Source organism: Cibotium barometz, chromosome 13, assembly GCF_041138505.1.
Source record: "Cibotium barometz isolate CiBa-2024 chromosome 13, ASM4113850v1, whole genome shotgun sequence".
Classification (NCBI taxonomy): Eukaryota; Viridiplantae; Streptophyta; class Polypodiopsida; order Cyatheales; family Cibotiaceae; genus Cibotium; species Cibotium barometz.
The window spans coordinates 26,567,461-26,585,006 of NC_141058.1; the positions used below are offsets into that span (position 1 = coordinate 26,567,461).

The 17,546-nt window shown below is 41.2% G+C and overlaps 1 protein-coding gene across 1 annotated transcript; it reads left to right on the top strand.

Moving 5' to 3' along the window:
• The first annotated feature begins 278 nt into the window (after nucleotides 1–278).
• Nucleotides 279–6,810, top strand: LOC147632543 (BAG family molecular chaperone regulator 4-like). Its single transcript, XM_086807314.1, has 4 exons — nucleotides 279–639; nucleotides 1,089–1,345; nucleotides 1,578–1,724; nucleotides 6,338–6,810. Exons 1-4 carry the CDS (start codon nucleotides 429–431, stop codon nucleotides 6,524–6,526), a joined length of 804 nt encoding a protein of 267 aa, XP_086663440.1. The 5' UTR covers nucleotides 279–428; the 3' UTR covers nucleotides 6,527–6,810.
• Nucleotides 6,811–17,546: the final 10,736 nt, after the last annotated feature.

The window sequence follows — 17,546 nt, forward strand, 5'->3', positions numbered from 1 at the left end:
TTGCATCTGGGCGTGTTGCCCCCATCTAGTGGCTCATTTGTAGCTTACCTTTTTGTAAGTAGAACTTCATTAGAACATATGTTGTGAACTTGACCTTATTGTATGTTTCTAAGGATGGCTTCCCATGACCACGACTTTGAACAAAAGGGTCCATGAAGCCATCTCGTGTTCCTACACTCAAATTTCAATTTTACTTAGAGCTGAGGCTATGCCTCAAGAATAACTTACATGTCCGTCCGCCACCTCATTGGGACGTGTGCTCTGCCCGCCATTTGGTGAACCTCATCATTTCTACCCATGAGCAGTAGTGTGAGAGAGAGAGAAGAGATTCAGATAACAAGCCAACAGACCAAAACAAGGAGAAGAGAACCCAGCTGTTGCTGGGAGATCGCAGACAGAGAGAGGAGCGAGTGGTGAGCGACGAATTGATGAACGCGAGAGGTATAGCAAGGCCGCTGAGCCATGTCCCAGCTGCTGGATTAGATGTTCATGATTGGGAGCTCAGACCTGGAGGTATGCTTGTGCAGAGAAGAGACCCTTCCTCGGATTCGTCGCCATCTTCAGGTCCCCTTCTCAAACTCAAGGTTTCCTACGGCCTGCGCCAGCATGACATTACGATCCCTTCGGAAGCCACATTCGGTAAAACCTAACGCTAGCTGAAATTACCCTCAACCCTAACCCTAACTACTAATGCTCCGTAACCCTAACATGCTTGTTTCACAACCCTAATCCTAATTAGTAATGCTTGTTTATTACCCCTAGCCTTAACGCTAACTGTTGATGCTTGCCTAACCCTAATAAGTAACTTGCTTTTTCAACCATTGATCATACTTTCTTGTTATATCAAATTGATCATCACTCTACCTCTATCTGGCACAATTGCTTTTTAACCCTAATCCCAGCTTCTCAATCCAGAACACTTGTTTATTATGCTTGTTTCTTAACCACTGTTCATGCTTGCAACCCTAACCGGTTCCATCATGCTTGCTCCTTAGCCTTAAACCTTGTTTGTCATTTGAATTGACAGTTTTTGCTGTGGATCTGGGTACCCTTGGCATCTGCTAAACCCCCCCTCTTTGCATTGGCAGGTGAGTTGAAGTGGATTCTGGCCCCATTGACTGGTCTGCACCCACGAGAACAACGGCTTCTTTTTCGTGGTAAAGAGAGGGAAGATGCAGATTACTTGCATATAGCTGGTGTTGATGACAAGTCCAAAATCAGTCTAGTGGAGGATCCAGCAAGCAAAGAGAAGAAATGGGAGGAAATGAAGTGGAATGAGAACATTGCAAGAGCGTGTCATGCTGTAGCACAGATAAGAGAAGAGGTTGACAAGCTTGCTGGACAGGTGAATGAATTGCCTTTCTGTATTAGCAAACGTTTTCCTTTTTCAGTTTAAGTTGTAGACATTGATCTTCCCACACTTTTATGCGGATTGGAGGAGTTGTTTTTACGCATTGAATTGGCAGTTCTTTCCCTCCTAGTATGGGGGGTGTTTCTGGGGAGGGGTTAAAGTTTGATCTCTCAGGATACGGTAAATGGGGGCATGAATTGGAAAATGCTTTTTCTTTTTCTCACAGATTACTTCTTTGGAGACGACAGTTAATGGCGGGATCAGAATTGCAGAGAACCAATTCTCTATGCTGTCAGAACTACTGATGAGGCAGCTACTGAAGTTGGATAGCATAGAGGCAGAAGGGGAGGCCAAAGTGCATAGAAAAATTGAGGTAAGTATTACTGATGACAAGCTAGTGTTTATAGCTGAAGTGCATGATTTTTCCGTTGATACGAGTTATGCAAGCTCTGGAACTCATGCGTTCTCCTATCGGAGCTGACGAGTGTCTGAATGGGCCATACATATGCTTAGGTACCTCGACATCATTACCAAATGTTGTCCTGTTGAGGCCTTATGGTGGCCTATGGAGGTAAGATGATTTGTAGATGGCTTAAGAAGGTTTGGCACATTGCCAAATAGGCTACATGCTTGTATGTACTGAAATCCTTACACTAGGCCAATGCACTCCAAGACATTGTGTCCCCTAATTTAAGATGTAGGTATAAATTCATTCTAATGTTGAAGGGAGTACTCTTTGTTCTTATTGTTGGGGTTGATCCCAAGTGGCATGTATCTTTTGTTGCATTTTAATGATGCTGTTGGAATGTGAGCATTATCTAGAATGTGTACACCATGTCTAAATGCGCAAACTATGCTTAGGGTTGAGCGAAGGGATATAGCCTATTGTGAGCTCTTTTTTGTTAAAGGGATAGTAAAGTGGCTGTGAGGGAACTAGTGGATAGCACATGGTGTTTAGGTATGCACTTTCATGTGAGGGTTGGGTAGGAGAGCAAAGGAGCAAACAAGACCAAGTCAAAGCATCGATGATGACAATTTGTATCAAATTGTTCGATTTCAGTCCGCATCTTGGGGCCAGTAGAAAGTCCTTCGACCAAGTGCAATGCCTTTTAATTTCGAGGATATTCAGCACAATGATTTTCATGACATTCAAATTAAACTTTCTCTTGCCTCGTTGCGTACCTGATACATTGCTTCCAATGTGTCCCATGCAAGCTTCGATGTCTTGCAAGATCCCCTTGTCTTTGCCTTTGCCTTTGCCTTTGCCCTTGCCTTGGCTTACAAAAGCCGAGTCCTTTTTGTTTTGCTTGCGAGTAAGGCACTTATCATGAAGAAGACCCATAGTCTCTTCAAAGGAAGGGAAAGGAACTCGAAGAAAGATGTTATCTTTGAACGATTCAAAAGAAGAAGGCAATTTACCAAGTAGCTTGTGGACCGGATTGCTTACCAATGTACCAAACTCTTCAAGTTGCCGCTTGATTCGATTGAATTCTCCAAGCTTCTCCACTATGTTGTCGGATTCAGAGATAGAAAGCTTAGCCAAATCTTCTTCCAACTTAGCCATCTTAACCGTTGAAAGTCTTCCATATTGCATTTGTATAGCGTGCCATAATTGTTGAGCCATACTCCTTGTAGAGAGAAATTGAGACACAACCGATGTAGACATGCCATGCACAAGTAAAGCTTTGGCCCGTGCATCCATATAGGTTTGATATTGAGAAGGCACCATATGAGGAGAAGTGATTATAGACCACACCCCGGTGCTTTCCAAAAGAAGTTGCATAAACAAGGACCAAGTGTGGTAGTTGTTTGGGGTAAGCTTTTGTGAATCGGAAAGACTTGGAAGGCTCAAAGATTGAGTGAATGGGTTAAAGGGCTGATATGATTGAGTGGGAAGAGGAGTAGTAGTGGAAGTAGTAGAAGAAGGAATCATAGTAGATGAAGTTGCCATAAAAGGCATAGATGATGTAGGGGGATATACCATAGAGGGCATAGAAGTATGTGGATAGGAAGGCATAAAGGACAAAGAAGAAAGAGTGTATGGATCCGTAGAAGGTAATGGATACGACGGAAAAGAGAAAGTAGAAGCACCTACCGAAGAAGGAATTGCACCAACTTCCGTTGTAGTAGTTGCCGGTCCAACCGTCGTAGGAGATGTAGGATCCATAGTATCTTCAAGTTTGCCTTTGTCTTTTGGAGTAGAGGACTTCCGAGATCCCATAGGGAGTGGAGGGTGGGAAAACACAAGGGAAGAAGTGTCGTACCTCCAAAAAACGCAGCCAATAGATGGGCTGTCCACTAAGGAAGTATCTCCAAAATATGCACAAAGTGCAAAAAACGCAGCCACACAAGATACAATGGTGTGGGGGCCATGGGGCCATTTTATATGGCCCCAAACATGCAGTCGGCCTGTAGAAAAGGCAGCCGACTGGACCTAAATGTCCACGACCAGCTCCATCCACCAGTCGGCCAGCTGTACACAGTCGGCCGACATACATGAGAGGTCGGGGATGAGAAGGAGCAGTCGGCCAGCATCCAGGACATCCTGACCAGCAGTCGACCAGTGTCTGGATCAGCCAGGGTGCAAAGAACTGCCCCCCACACCTGGTAAAACTAGGGAAAAAATGGGGAAAAATACGGGGAGAGGAAAAATGAGAAAACACCTACAAAGGGCGGGCACACCCACAACAGAGGCCCTGGTGTTTGATAAAGACAAGAGATGACTTCTAACACCGAAGGGCCTATGAGACCAAAGTAATACAATGGTACCATGGATATACTTAGCCATGGAAAGCTGAAAGAAAAAGTAAAATGAAAACATCTGACAGAACATGTGATCAACAGATGATCTTGTGTAAAGTGAGATATACTCTGATCAGTTAATGTCGATACCCGCCTCGGCCAGAACCGATCTGATGGTGGAGTGAATGTCAGGCCTCTGTGATGGGAGCGTGACATGTCGGCAGAGAACCTCACGAATCTATCTCTGTGTGGTGGAGGGTCTTGATGCTCTGGGTCGGGGATGTCTGGCTCGCAGAATGGATCGTGCTCTCTCACTAAGAACTCCTCTAGGGCGTGGGTACGGGTAGTGGGCTCTGATGTCGTAGTAGAGGAACTGTTGTGGGCAATGGATTCCGATGTGGATGTATGTGCCACAAAGAAATCTGGGATGGTTCTCTGTGAGGTGTCCTGTCGGAGCTGGGGCTGTTTGCATGCTGCCTCAACACTACATCCCTGTGTCGTCTGAGCTCCATCAAGTACATGCCCAAGCCGGGCAACTGAGCATATAATGGGCCTCATCTTGTACTGCTCCTGTGATGCATACTGTGCATGTCCTCTCCTCATGTGGGATATCCTCAGCTCTGTCAGTCTCTACTCTGAGGCGGTGGGAGGATACCCTGAGCTGGCCGATCGTGATACGCATGGCATGTGACATGTGAAAAGATGCAGGGGAGAAGAGAGCTTGAGCTCTTGCAAGCACACACACACTCACAAAACCCTAAAAGAGAACACACAAGGTGAGAGATTGAAAATCTTCTTCTTCTTCACAGAACACTCAACACACCATATACAAAGATAAGAGTATACACCATATGAAAAGGTACTCAACCAAATACATACTAGGGTTCTCTATAGTGTGAACCCAACTAAATGAGCTGGCGCTATAACTATGCCAGTCTCTAGAATGGCTGTCACACAGCCTGTCATCCCACTGGCCGCATATCACCCATGATCTCACCAACCATGCCAGTGGTGTAAGTGTGGGGCCTATCTCCCAGGCGGGTCATCAGTGTCCACCACCTCACTAGATGAGCTCGATATCTCAACACTTCCCCTCGAGCTCAACTCCATCTCATGTACACCAAGCGAAGCCCTGAATTTGCGGAGCTTCACTGTACCCAATGCTTTGGTGAAGATGTCAGCGACCTGATCTTGTGTGCTGACATAAACAAGGTCAACGTCTCCTGCCAAAACCTTCTCTCTGACAAAATGGTAGTGGACCTCTATATGCTTTGTGCGAGCATGAAAAACTAGGTTCCTGGTGGCCAACTGTATACTGCTAATGTTGTCACAGAAAATGACAACTTATCTATCCACTGATAGACCCAAATCTGCAAGTAGCTTTCTCAACCAAGCTATCTCACATGCTGCCATAGCAGCACCTCTGTGCTTGGCCTCTGTACTGGATAGAGTAACCGTAGGCTGCTTCTTGCTGCTCCAAGTCACAGCAGCACTTCCCAAAGAAAACATGAAGCCACTAGTAGATCTTCTATTTGAGATACTACCAGCCCAATCAGCATCTGTGTACCCATGTACACATATCTCTGTCCCAGTTTCATAAAATAGTCCACAATGCAAAGTAGACCTCACATACCTCAGTATGCGTCTCAATGCATCCAAATGCGGCTTCCGAGGAACCTACATAAACTGACTCACCAACCCAACAGCATAGCTCAAATTTGGCCTGGTGATCGTCATGTAGATCAAGCTTCCTACTATGCGCCTATACATAGTAGGATCCTCCAAAATCTCTCCTGAATCTGCACTCAACTTGCCATTTTGATCCAATGGCACCATCTGTCAGAGTCATAGGTCTAGGTAGAGGAGCATGTATGTGTGTGAACCTGTCATATGCATGGAAACTAGCAACATACATTAGAGTTTGTTGTGGCTAGTTGGGGAATGACAGTGTACAAAGCAGAAGCGGGTGGCAGAGCACAAAGCAGATGTGGATGGCGGCGCTCAAGGTGGTGGGGGATGGAGGTGCACAGGGCAGAGCCGGGTGGCACAATACAGAGCACAGGGGGAGGTGGTGCACAGGACAGTGGCAGGCAGCGCAATGCTGTGCAGAAGCCCCTATCACAACAATGTCAAGGAGCAAGGAGTTGGCATGCCAAAGACACACACACACACACACACACACACAGAGGGAGAGAGAGAGAGAGAGAGAGAGAGAGAGCTTTTGACAAAGTATGTATGCTGCAGGTACGAAGAATTCAAGGCCTTACTGATAGGGTGGATAGTTTAAAGGTCCAGAACAATAATCCTCTCCGTACCAACACGGTTGTGGTTACTACTCAATGGGAAACCTTTGACACAGGTGTTGGTAGCCTCTCTGCACCTCCACCTTCAGGATCATCAAATATGACTACGAATTGGGAGCTTTTTGACTAGGGCTTATGGCAGTGGTTGAGGGTTTACATACTGTTAGCTTTTTGACTCATGGCAATTGTCGTGATCTGAGACATGAGGCAATCAGGGTCGCTTTTCAGAAACATTTCATTTATGTGTATCACCATTGCTTTTTTTTGAAATGCATTCTTTCATCCGAGTAATATCTTAAGACCATCATAGCATGACATTAGTACATAATATTTTGAGCCATTGGGCTTTGTAACACTTGACATCTTTGTAATTGGCATCATCAGAATTGTGCTCAATTGTTTTTAAGCCTGATATTTTGTGGAGACAGGAAGCTTATTCACTACTTCTGCTTGTGATGTATTACTAAATTATTCACAACTATTTACAACTACTGATTGTGATGTATTAATAAGTTCAGCCTATGGAGGTTCAAACAGAGCCATGGTAGAAAATGTGCGTGCAGTAAAAGAGAGTTAAAGACTCAATACTCGAGTGACTCAAACAGAGCCATGGTAGAAAATGTGCGTGCAGTAAAAGAGAGTTAAAGACTCAATACTCGCGTGCACAACATAATGATGTAATTTTTATATTGATTCAGCCCAAGTACAATATCTTTACAGGTATTAAGGTCCCAACAAACCCCCTTTTTGAGATGGGTGGAGTTATGAGAAATATCCTTTATACTTACGGTGATATGGACTCGCTGGACCACATGATGCAAAAGATCACAGTGGTTATACTTGGCGTGATACAATAGATGACAATCGAGCTTGCAAATGGAGCTTGACTACACACGACTCTTCAATCTCCAAAACTATTCTACTTGGCTCAAAGTAGGGTTTGAAGAAAGGAGAAACATCCACACACAAATGGATACAATAAGATTTTGGGAGACATCCTAGGCAGGGAATCCATTATTGACGCAACACATGAAAATGATTTGTTTAGAAAGCCCAATTAGTATCTATCTCAGAAAGAGAGAGATTAGCCACTGCAGTTTAGGCTTTTTTTTGGTATTGTCAACTACTTTGGTGCATCTTCAGGATCTTCTTTTGTTGCCACAAGGTTGGTGTGATTTTGCTCCTATTCTCTTGCCATCAGCTTATAGCATCTTTCTTCGATGTGTCCCAGCTTCTTGCAAGATGTACACTTGATTGCTTTTCCCTTGGGTTTACCTTTCATTTTGGAAAAGTAGCCCCTCTCTAGCCACCACGTCATCATATGGCATCTCTTTGGACATCCGAATCTCTTTATACTTTTCCATCTCTTCCAAGCCAAAAAAGAGTATTACTTTCTTGTCATCCTCATCCATCTTGGCCCTTAAAGCAGCTAGTTGTTGGACGGGAGAACCTATGGTGCTGAGGTCCTCTTGCAATGTGATGTTTTTCATTTTTAAACCATAATACTTTTGCTTTAGAAACACCTTTGAATTGTTGATATTGTTCTTGAACAGATTTTCAAGATTGTCTCATACCTGTTTCACAGTCTTGTCAAAGTCAACATGATGAATGAGATTGTCGGTAAGCCCTAGTGATGAGTACTAGTGCTCGGTCATTCTTCTTTGTCCAGGCTCTCATTGTAGGTGCTGAAGATGCACCTTCAAGCTTTTATTCTGTGTTGTTGACAACACTCTAGACTCCATCTCTCATGAGCACTAGTCTAACTTTTGTCTGGCATGCTAGAAAATGATTGCCACATAATTTCTTGAATGTGGTTGTTGATCTAGGAAGGTCCATGACTATGGACGGTGAAACTTAGTGAGATACACCGTACTGAGGAGCGACTCAACCAAGGAGTTGTCAGGAGAGGTTCAATTGTAGAGTTGCATAGGTGCCGGTAGCAATAGTAGCATCAGCATTAGCATTAGTAGCATCAACAGTTAGCAGAGCGAGCTAGAGGTGAGTGGGACAGATGACATGGATCCACTTCTAGGAAAATAGAGGAAATAGAGAATTGCAAGAAAATAGATTATTCAACCCAATCAACTCATCCAAAATCACAAATTCAATATATTTAAGAATTGAATAAATAACAAGTAAAATACTTAGCACAAGATAACGACGACTGAACATTTTGTGCAATCATTCATCCTCGTATGCCTATATATGAGTATTTACGTAATTCTTTTATTCCAAAATAGACCATAGCTTCCAAAAATATAAAAAGGTGCTTTTACTTGCACGGCACTCTCTTTTGCTCAAAATAGAGTGTCCAAAAATTAAGGCTAGGGTTAAAGCGTATCACATTTTACAAAAGTATTAAAGTTCAAGTCTAAGCTTGATAAATAAAAGCTTTCCAAAATAAAGTAAAATGTGCGCAAGCTAGCACATGTATATACAAAGCTTGTTTAAAAAAATATGTGCCAATAAATAATATTATGTGTATTCTCCTCAATCTTTTGAATTCTCTTTACCTATATAATAACCAATAACAAATTGGTAAATAAATATTTCATAAGTATACAAACTATCACTACACACATGTTTGTGTCACCAATTTGGTCCCTCCACCGATCTTGACCAGTGTTTCACACACTGATTGAAGCCAAGGCGTGAACGAGAATTTTCCACAGAAGAAAGCTGAAGCATTCACTGGCAAAGTTTGGCTTGAAAGATGGCTGCAAAACATGAGCAATATGGGATTTTTATCTATAAGTTTGTATGTTCCCACATCGTTAAAGACATGTTGGACATATTATTATTTTGGGCGTCAATAGGTGGACAAAAGGAGGCACCTAGAGCAAACTTGGGCTATAAGCCTAGGAAAAGTACATAAGTTGATATTTTTGGGACTTCTTGTCACTTTTGGCAGCAAGGGGAAAAAGCACATCTACTTTTGGGTTGGTCGACTCTATAAAAGCTTGGAGAAGCTTGAGGCGTGATCATAACTCCTGGGCGACAGCAACATGTTCTCTCTCTCTCTCTCTCTCTCTCTCTCTCTCTCTCTCTCAGTTTGGCCGTACAACAGGGGTTCTTCAAGCGCTTTCCTCTCACTCTCATACGCTTGTCGTACAGCTCTACACAGCAACAATGTTCTCTTGTGTGCTATCCGTACAGCATCCTCCCTTGAGGGTTGGCCGTACAGCAGTATCATCAAGCGCCTCTTCTCTCTTTGATTCGATGGCCGTACAGGTGGGCAGCAACCTCTTCTCGTCTCCTGATTTGTTGATCGTACCTTAGCAAGTCCTCCTCTCTCATCTGGCCGTACAATAGGTGCAGCTCTTTTATGCGTCGGCCATACAGTACAACAGCATTCGCCCAGCATGTTCTCTCTTGGGTGTTGGTAGTACAACAAGACAACACTTTTCTCTCTTCATCACCCTTATGGGGCTGTTTTTGGGAGGAATCTGGGAAAGTTTTGAGAGCTCTTCTGGGGCTATTTTGGAGGAGTCTGGGACAGTTATGAGAGATCTTTTGGGATTGATTTGAGACTCCATTTTAGGGGCTATTTGGCCATGGAGTTCGGGGCTGTATTTGGCACCGTATTGGGCTACTGTTGCGAGGCTAATTTGTATTAGTTTATGGTGCTGATTGGTGTTGAGCTTTGTGGAAAATCTGGTGCAGGGTTGCACCTGCACCTTGGTCTTTTTGTAACAGTTTATTCTTTGAATAAAGAAGTTCCTATAGAGGGCCGACCCTTATACGGCTCAGTGCTGTGTTATTTTGGAGTTGTTTTTGGTTCTTCCACTACATCCTTAAGTTTGTTTTAGTATTGTGCTGGTTGTCGGTGTCCCGAGTGTTCCGAGGTTTGGTTTCATTGGACTAGATTGGTTTCATTGTTATGTATTAGAGAACAGCTTCTTGCCTATTCTATCTAGGAAGACGATCGTACATATATGGACAAGACCCAAAGTTTCGAGGAACACAAGGAGAGGATTAAAACTCTCGAGCACATGGGTGAGAAGTACATCAAGATCATCGATGCACAGTTTTACCATCATAGCTCTTTGACGAGGCAACTTCGTTAAGAGCTTCAGGAAAAGAATGCAGATTTGAAGATGTACCGCGAAGACCCTTATGTGAGGATAGTTATGGAAAGCAAAACGTTTATGGAGTCCAATGCTATAGATGTTTTCCTAGACTTGACATCAATGCTGGAAATAAATCCCCGGAAGTTAACTTTTCACTATCTTCTTTAGGAAGGGGATATTATCCTTGATGCATGGGGCAAGTATCAGGTAAAGCAAGATCTAGGGTTGGCTGAACCTCATCAGTCATTGGTTGCTGAGGAAGCTATATTCTGCCTGAAATAGAAAGATGGCTCCTGTTTCCTGCCTATTGTTCGAGGTGGAGACAAACATTATTTTAGGGAGGCAATGACTCAGAAGATTTCTTGGAAAGAGCACAACGAACGGAAGACGCAAGCTCCTCTCATAGAATATAGACTAATGACTTGTTGTACCAAGCCCGATTGTTTTGGGAGCCAGTGTTCCTGCCACAAAAAGAACAAAAATTTGGAGGATATTTTGACACTATTTTGGGTGTTGTGAATTTTGGTTTTCTCCTCGATATTTATGGGTTTTTGTCCCATAAATTTTGATTGTGCATACATATACTGGTGACATGCTTTTTATAAAGATAAGTTTTATGTTTAATGCTTTTATTTTGCCAATATTTAGAATTTTGTACATGTTAAACTCCCTTGTTGATGCAAGTGGAGAGTGTTTCTCATATCTATCTTGAGATGTGTTTCAGGAAAGTTAATTTTTCTAGAAAGTGTTTTCTTTGGAAACCATTCTGATTCTGGAAAAAGCTTCTCTATGGTTTTGATGAATAGTTTATGGTTTTGGTCTTGTGTATTGGAGGCTCCTAGTAGTATGGGATGCTAGAATTGTCCCCTATACAAGGATCTCATATGCATAGTATTCTAGTGGTATGGGACGCTAGAATATATTGCATACGAGGTTACAAAACTATGAATTATTTATCAGTAACATGGACTAGTTGATTCTAGAATATGAGTTGTTTAAAGCCAACATGGCAAGTATTCTGCGCTTATATGGTTGGTTAAAGATATGTAGGGCTGTCCTGGACAACAATGTGCCGGTTGAGCTTCCTTGGCTTGTGTGAACATGTGCTTGTTTTGGCACGGCTGTGCGGAGAAGGAATTTCTCACATAGATCATGCCATGGCACATCTCTTTTCCATATATGTGGATGGATCCCTAGGAAGGACTTTGGTGTGTATAAAAAACAATGACTTTTGAAAATCAAAGATTTGCTTGATAAACATAGTGGCAGCTTGATGAGAAGCCAATGTTTTCTTACAAGAAGGTAAGAAATAAGCTTGCTTAAAAGGTCTACTATAGTCCAAATCATGTCATTATGATTGGATGTAGTAGACAAACCTGTAATGAAATCCATTGATATTTGTTCCAAGTATCATTAGGGATTGGTAGAGGTGTAAGAAGTCCTTGGGTCTTACCTTTGTAGCTTTTAATTTTTGATAAATAGAACATTTGGTGATTAATTTTGCTACATCTTGTTTAAGATAAGGCCAAAAGAATTCTCTAGAGACTAATTGTAAAGTAGTTGAAACACCTCGATGACCCATGTATGGCGGTTGATGCATTTCCTCCAGACACAATTTCTTCTAGAAGAAAAGGTAACCATCATGGCATGAATAATCACCAAAAGGGTTTCAATTATTGTCTCTAAGCTTATTTTAACACTAGAAAAGTTTAGGTCAACGTCATAGGATTCTCTCATAGGAATCAAAGGTTCACTCTGAAGAATGACAAAAATGTTGTGAACACTAGGATGTCTACTTAAAACATCTGCCCACAACATTTTCTTTGCCTGATTGATATTGAATCATGGACTGAAAACTCTAGATAAATGAATCCCATTTGATATGTTGGTCAGAAATCAATGGTTGGGTCAACAAATGATGAATGCTCTGTTGGTTTGTCTTGATTAAAAATTAAGATCCCATTAAATAATATTTCCAAAGTCTTAAAGTACAACATCAGCTAATTCCTTGTCACATGTACTATAATGTCTTTCTGCTGGTTTAAGCTTACGGTTCTCATAAGCAATGGGATGTCCATCTTGCACATGAGAACATCACCAAAACCATGTCCACTTGCATCAGTATAACTACAACAATGAATGGTCGTTGCAAAACTGGTAATGTAACAACTGGTGCATGAGTTAATGCTTTCTTAAACTCAGAGAAGGAATGGTCCTATTTACTAGTCTAATAAAAATTTCTAGCTTTTTTAAGGAGTTCGGTTAAAGAATGTGTAATATATGCAAAATTTTTAACGAACTTCCTATAGTGGCTGCACAATCTAAGAAAAGATCAAAGTTCATGAATATCATGTTTCGTCTTCAAAGAATTTTCTCTTTTAAGAACTGACATAGAGCTGATTCTCTTGAAGAAGTGAACACATTTTCTAAATGTTGTTCGTGCTCTTGACGATTCTTACTGAAAACTAAGATATCATCAAAAAACACTACAATAAAATTTTTGTGTTTTAAGAATATTCTATTCATCATTTTGTTGAAAATACAGTTGGAGCATTAGTCAAACCAACTGGCATAACTAAAAACTCATAATGACCGGTTCGAGTTCTAAAAGCAATCTTGAAAACATCTTCTTCATCTATGCGAATTTGGTGGTAACTAGACTTTAGATCAATCTTGCTAAAAACTTATACTTCCTTGAGCTTGTCTAGAAAGTCATCCACTAGTGGTATCGGATATCGGTTCTTGATAGTAATCTTGTTTAAAGCATGATAATCAATACACATTCGATATGTCTCATTCTTCTTTTTAACGAGAAGAACTGGAGCACCAAATTGAGAATTGCTAGGTCTAATCAATTCTTTCTCTAACAATTCTTCAACTTGTCTTTAAATCTCTTTTTGCTCAACCATGTTGACTTGATAAGGAGCTTTACATGGCGAAGAGTTTCCAAAGATTATTTCAATTTTATGATCTTCTAGACAAAATTTGGGTAAGCCAAGAGGTAGGTCATCTATAAAGGAGTTAGAGAAAGTTAGAAATAAAACGATCATGAGACATTTGGTTTAGAGTCAGCCTGAGCACTAAGTTGATTGACAAGAATAAAAAATGTCTTCTCCTTTTTCCTTACAATTCTTTTTACTTGGGTATGAGTTAAAAGTGGACCTAAGTCACCCTTAGTCTGACCTTGGAGACAAATTTCTTTGTCATCTTTCATTAACCATATTGTATGGGTGTCATAATCAATCTGGGGATTATGTTCATGTATCCATGGCATTCCTAAGATAACATCAACACCTTGTGAAGGAGCAACTAGAAATGTTTTCTTTTCTTTGAGTGAATCCATTTCCAATTCTAGGTGCTTAACTTTTTAGTGCAATTGTACTTAGTGCCTTGAAATGCAGCTTTTACTTTATAAGTAGAGTATGATGTATCTAGGTTAAGTGCTTTCAATGCCTTTTCAGAAATGAAGTCATGTAAACTACCATCATTATGCAAAATAGAAATTGGTTTTCCTTTTATTTTCCCTTGAATTCTCAAAAAATCGTGAATTGAAATCTTACCTTCATTCGAATAGCCAGCATTGGAACTACCCTCTTGCTTCAAAGAATCATCATCGTTCTTTTCAATAACATTTAGATGAGCCACAAGTGCAGAGTTCTTCTTCTTATCTGGACAGTCTAGTGCAAGGTGACCTTCCTTGTGACATCTATAACACTTGACGATACGATTCTTCAGCTAACCATTTGAGGTGTCCCAAGGAAGGTAGAAAGTGTTTCTTTAAAAGATGCAAGGTGACATAAAGGGTCCCATCGTGACAAGCTTTAGCCTTGTATTGAGAAGGTAGAAAGTGCTTCTTTAAAAGTTTCCAGAACTCCTTCCATGTTGTAGGTCGATGTTTACTTTGCTTGATCACATTCTACCATAAAGCAACACTTTCAATGAAATTATTACAAGCATAATTAATCGTCCTTTTTTGGAGAATTTTTTACCTAAAAAATAATCGATTGATTGAGCCATGCAATGAGTACTCGTGTATCTTTCTTGCCGTTATAGTTTTAGAAAGTGAACGCCTTTCGGCTAATTTGTGAATCTTTTCGAGAACTCTGAGAACACAAAGTACTTTGACAATGTGCCTAACATGATCACTTTCCTCCTTGTCAAAGTCAGAAGAGTCATGCTTATGCTTAGAACGCTTCACATGTTGCTCTAGCTTCTTGCATCAGAGTTCATGCTCACTTGTAATTTGCTCTTGAAGCGCAAAAATTTTCTCTTGCATAGTGGTTTATGTAGGTAGATTGGCCATTGCAAATAAATAAATAAATAAAGTATAAATTTATGATGCAGATAAATAAATAAAAATGAGAAACTTAGCTCTTGAACCGTGTGAATTCGGATTTGAAATTTATCAAAAGGTTGATCTTAGCACTGTTCTTTTACTCCAATTCGGAATGAATCTCGAGCATGGTCAAGAAGCTTGAGTTTCGGTCGACTTTGGTAAGACTTTTAAAGCCACTTCAAATTTGTTGAGTATCCAAAAATCCTACTGAAGCTTGATATGATAAAGAAATCGACGTCAAATATAACACCTCCAAAAAATTTCAGTTTTTTATTCCCTTTGATGATGCCCAAAATTTTTGATTGAAAGAGACCTTCCAATTTTTGAAAGGAGAAATATAAGCTTTTTCTGTAATTTCCAGTAAATTCAACAAACCTGAATTTTTCCTTTTTGTAAAACTCCCTCTCTTTTGACTATGAAGGGTTTTTGCGCTTTATAAGATATAGGTCTTGGTGAAGGCTTTTATCAAATCCTCTGAGGATTATAAGCTTTTTCTTGAAAGCTTATATTTAAGACAAGCTTTAAAACCTTTAAGACTTAAAGGTTATTGCCATATATATAGGCAGTGATGTGTGTGAACACACTTAGGACCGCCAGGGTACTTTTTCCCTTCTTAGGAGGTTTTTTTTCCCGGCTTGTATATATGCCCATCATTCTAGGGCTAACTTATCTTTGTACATTGACACAATCTAATACACTGTGTGTTGTGTGCATTCTTGCTTCTTCTTCTCCAAGTTTTGTGTGCTTTTTTGCAACCCTAATTCTAACAATTGGTATCAGAGCAGGCATCGGCTCCCAGGGCTATGCCGCTAGCACCCTCCGACTCACGTTCTTCGATTGAGGTGAGCTTTCACGAGACGAGCGCTTGCAAGTCCCTATACTCTGCAGAGATGAGCCCGACGGGCTTTGTGTTCTCAGAAATTGCATCTGAGGTCGTTTCGGGCTCCGTTTTTGCATTACAAGTTCTGTGTACAGGTATTTTCGTCATTTTGTGCAGAAATTTTGATAGTGCAATTTTCTACAAAACAGGCATACATATTCTATTGTGGACCGTGCTACATAGCACAAGTTGTTTTCTGTTCAGTCTTTGCTTCATATTACAGGTAGCTTTTGCATCAGTTTCAGTCACTGGGGCCATGGCTGATAACAGCAATGATGTATTTCGCATGTTGTCTGCTGATGACAAATTGGATGGAGACAGTAACTATCCACTTTGAGCATACATGATGCAGCATGTTTTGGTTGCAAAAGAAGTGTGGAACATTGTGCAGGGTATGGACGTACGTCCAGGTTCTGTGGATGTAGGATCTGTTGAGGATGTTGCAGGTTCTAGCAGCTCTACTGTTGCTACTGTTTTACCCACTGCTGAACAAGCTTGTTGGGATGGTAAAGATGCGCAGGCTCATGCCTTGATTTCACTTTCTGTCAAACGTAACATCACTCCACATATTCGTTCAGCTAAAACAGCAAAACAAGCTTGGGATATTCTAGCTGGTTTATATGCAGGTCGTAACGAGGCAAAAATCTCTTACCTGTGTAAAGAGCTAGAATCGAAGATTATGCAGGAAGATGATGACATGAATGTTTTTCTTGCTGAGATTAAAGATCTCAAGGAACAGTTGATTTCTGCAGGTGAGATTATTCCTGATCATTCTCTTGTGCTGCAGACTGTTCTTGATGCTTTACCTGAGTCATATCAGACTTTTGCTTCCACGTGGAGACTTGTTACTGAGGACAGACCTGATGTTGTCAAGTATGATACTTTAGTCAACAAGCTCTTGCAAGAAGCGCAGTAGTCCAGGCAAAATAGAGCTAGGCAACGTGCAGTTGATCAGGCATTTGTTGCTGTGCCCAGCAGAGAAGAAGTGGTAAGGCAGCCCCTTCCACTGTTTCTTCTCCTATTAGTAGGTCTGCAACTTCTTCTCCTTCCACAGGTAGCAGCAAATAGGTCTGAGAAGGCTCTTGATAAAGGCATCCAATTGTACTGTGGACACCCTCCGTTCTGATCGAGGGGGGGAGTACATGTCTAAAGAGTTTGATGCATTTCTGGCTAGTCGTGGGATAAAACACCAATGTACAGTGCCATATACCCCTCAGCAAAATGGTGTTGCTGAGAGAAAAAACAGGTCACTTATGGAGATGGCATGATGTATGGTCAAGAGCCAGTGCCACATGTGTTTTGGCTTGAGGCTGTCATGTGTGCTGCATATGTACTCAACAGGTGTCCCACTAAGGCCTTGTAGTCTGTTACTCCATACGAAGCTTGGCATGGCAGGAAGCCTTCTATTGGTCACTTGCGTGTCTTTGGTTGCTTGGCGGCCTATGCTTTAGTGCCTATGCAACAACGTAAAAAATTGGATGATAAGGCTGTCAAATGCATTTTTGTTGGTTACAGTGCTAAGAGCAAGGGTTACAGATTGTATCATCCACAGTCAAAGCGTATCTTGATTAGTCGAGATGTTGTTTTTGTGGAAGATGCTGTGCATCCTTTGTTATCATGTACCAAAGAGACAGGTGTGAGCTCACGGGATGTATTTGATACGTTGTTGTCTCTGTTTATAGGTGGGAATTCAAATGTAAGTCCTAATGAGGCATATATTCAGCCTATGCAGATTTCAAACGACATCATAGATCAACCTATTTCTTATGCAGATTTACAGGATGTAATTTATGAGGATAGGGCTGAAAATGAGCAGGCTAGAGGTATGCCTAAATGGATGGTGCAAACCTTGCGTGATAGTAAA